Source organism: Sceloporus occidentalis, unplaced genomic scaffold (genome assembly GCF_023333645.1).
Source record: "Sceloporus occidentalis isolate IW3139 unplaced genomic scaffold, rSceOcc1.0.p SCAF_57, whole genome shotgun sequence".
NCBI lineage: Eukaryota > Metazoa > Chordata > Lepidosauria > Squamata > Phrynosomatidae > Sceloporus > Sceloporus occidentalis.
In genome coordinates, this window is record NW_028317037.1 from 3,183,664 (window position 1) to 3,186,906 (window position 3,243).

The 3,243-nt window shown below is 43.5% G+C and overlaps 1 protein-coding gene across 1 annotated transcript; it reads left to right on the plus strand.

Moving 5' to 3' along the window:
- The first annotated feature begins 347 nt into the window (after nucleotides 1-347).
- LOC149287716 (uncharacterized) lies at nucleotides 348-2,641 on the plus strand. The gene is made up of 2 exons (XM_089492569.1): nucleotides 348-366; nucleotides 1,573-2,641. The coding sequence occupies exons 1-2, from the start codon at nucleotides 348-350 to the stop codon at nucleotides 2,556-2,558; spliced, it is 1,005 nt and encodes a 334-aa protein (XP_089348695.1). The 3' UTR covers nucleotides 2,559-2,641.
- Nucleotides 2,642-3,243: the final 602 nt, after the last annotated feature.

The following is a 3,243-nucleotide window of genomic DNA, read 5'->3' on the forward strand; positions in this document are numbered from 1 at the left end:
GAGATGGAAGGGCGACACAAAAATCCCTTTTTCTCTAATGTTTCTTTTCCAATCTGAGCTTGCTTAGTTCCATGGTTGATTCCAGAGGCCCTTTATTACCTGATTGCTGGAGTCTGGGGAGGACACCCCCAAGTGCTATGCTTTTAGGGGAATTTCATACTTAGTTCAAAGGAGAGATTGGAGCAACAGGGACCTCAGTAGTTCCGGACCCCCCCCCCTCCGGCATTAGACGAATTCCGTATATTCCCAAGCCCTATTTAAATGAATGAGGCGCCATTAACCCTTATGAGGCATGCCGGCCCTTTTCCCAATGTGACTTTTAGTGTATGCTGAAATCCGTGTAAGGCATGTCCGCGTATGACGCAGGTGCACTCTACACTCAGGCACACACATATAGGTGTTGACGCACAAAAACAAGAACTAGGTAACAAAGGTGGGACTGGAGATGTTAGGCTTTGCTAATGATAATACATAACCTAGACAGAACTTGATTGCAAGTGCTGACAGTCCAGAATGGTGAGAGAAATCAGTAACTCCCATGGCAAGTGTAGCTGGCAAGTGTACTGAGGTGTTTAGCAATGTAAACCAACAGAGTGTCTGTCTGCAACTGGACTGACGCTAAAGAACAGCCAGTTGGTATATTTATACTGAAATTGTTGCTAGTGGGCAGAACTTGAGTTTCTATAAGGTTTAAATCGTTTCAGAAAGTTTCCTGGTTGGGGAAAATATGGTCCAAAATCAAATGGAATAAAATGGGTGCTTGGTACAAATACCTAAGACATAAGGGATTAGCACTCCGGTTCTCAGGTCCTTCTTGGCTCTGAATTCCAGTCCCGTTCACAAGCCAATGTACAACACAATGTGAGCACGATGCTCCCAGATGCAGCTCATCAATAACATAGCAGAATATGGAAAGAAATTTCCAGATACAGGTGTTGGTAATGCACTGACCACTTTTCACACTTAAAAATAAGTCACAGACACAGTTGATTTCATCTGAATCTTTGGAGGTTTTTCATCTTGAGTTGCAAAATAAAAAATATTTGCAAGCTCTCCTCTCTGACTTCCATCATGTTCACTGTCTCTTGTATAAACAACTACAATTCAATCCTATCCACAGCAATCCACATGTGACCTGTATACTGTATTGGTTGTGATTCATTTCCTGATGCCACACTATGAAGCGTCCTCTGCAGTTAGCTTGCATCATGCCATGTGCTCAGACTCAGCACTCTCTGGCCATCTCACAGGATATGATGCCACTTTTCAATCAAGATATTTTTACACATGTTTAAATGAATATTTATTCAACAGTCTGTATGACTATCTGCTTCTACTGATTACCTCAAGGTAGTTCCCCACAATCTCCTCTTTGCCAGCTCCTCTGAGTAAGGATATAATCATTTCATGGATTTGGGGCACCTGCACCAGAATCATGCTCAGGTCACCCACTCCAACTCTATTAATTTAATCTCAAATAGGGAGGCGTGAACGTAGGGCTAAATGTTGGGCTAACACTTTCCTCTCTTAACTCTAAATTTCAGTATTATCTGTCATTATTCTTCTTTACAGAAGAACTTGTCAGTCATGAGAGAGTCCACACATCAGAGAAGCCATACAACTGCCAGAATTGTGGGAAACATTTTACGTACAAGTCTATCCTTGTCATGCATCAAAGAGTCCACACTGGAGAGAAGCCATACAAATGCCAGCATTGTGGGAACTGTTTTTCTCGGCAGTCTCACCTACTGAGACACCAGAGAATCCACTCAGGAGAGAAGCCATACAAATGCCAGCATTGTGGGAACTGTTTTCCTCAGCAGTCAACCCTACTGACACACCAGAGAATCCACTCAGGAGAGAAGCCTTACAAATGCCAGCATTGTGGGAACTGTTTTTCTCGGCAGTCTCACCTACTGACACACCAGAGAATCCACTCAGGAGAGAAGCCTTACAAATGCCAGCATTGTGGGAAGTGTTTTTCTCAGCAGTCAACCCTACTGACACACCAGAGAATCCACACAGGAGAGAAGCCATACAAATGCCAGCATTGTGGGAACTGTTTTTCTTGGCAGTCAACCCTACTGACACACCAGAGAATCCACACAGGAGAGAAGCCTTACAAATGCCAGCATTGTGGGAACTGTTTTTCTCGGCAGTCTCACCTACTGACACACCAGAGAATCCACTCAGGAGAAAAGCCCTACAAATGCCAGCATTGTGGGAACTGTTTTTCTCAGCAGTCCCACCTACTGACACACCAGAGAATCCACTCAGGAGAAAAGCCATACAAATGCCAGCATTGTGGGAACTGTTTTTCTCGGCAGTCCCACCTACTGACACACCAGAGAATCCACACAGGAGAGAAGCCTTACAAATGCCAGCATTGTGGGAACTGTTTTTCTCAGCAGTCAAACCTACTGACACACCAGAGAATCCACTCAGGAGAGAAGCCTTACAAATGCCAGCATTGTGGGAACTGTTTTTCTCAGCAGTCAAACCTACTGACACACCAGAGAATCCATACAGGAGAGAAGCCACACAAATCCAAGCAGTGAACGAACTTTATTTTTGTAAAGAAGGAATACAAAAATCTTTTTTCAATCCAGCAGTGCTAAGAAAAGGCCCTCATGATTTTATTTGTACGGTTTTTATGTCCATATGTCTGTTTATGTTATATTTTGTTAAGTTTAGGTTTTCATTGCTACTAGTATAGATAATCACTTTGGGTTATAAATTTGGCTGGGGATTATGGGCTGGGGTTTAGGTTAGTTAGATGGGGGACTGGGATTTATTGCAGCTAGCTAGAATAGCAATGATAGCATTCAGAATTTGTGGGATGTTGGCTGAAGAAAGTTGGGGACCGGTAGTAACAGAAAGGGAGCTAGCTTCTTCGAATGTCTGGGGCGGGGAGAGATTGTGCGTGTGAGAAGGATGGCAAAGTGGGGCTGGTTAATAGTGGGGGATAGATTATGGTAATTGTAGGTGGGGGCTAGGTTTGGTAGAAGGTGGAGTTTTAGGTTTTGGAGTTTCAGTATATTCTTTGTCTTGGGGAGGGCAGTTCTGGCTTAAACACTGAATTTCTGGCTGTGTTTTCAATAAAGGTCTTTGTTATTTCAACACATTGGACTCTTTGATGCACAGAAGTTGTGAATTTGCACAAAACTGACCCTTTCTTCTCCCCTCAGTCCTCAGCAACATTCCCAGCCATAAGAACAGCAGAGGCAAACACACATACATCTA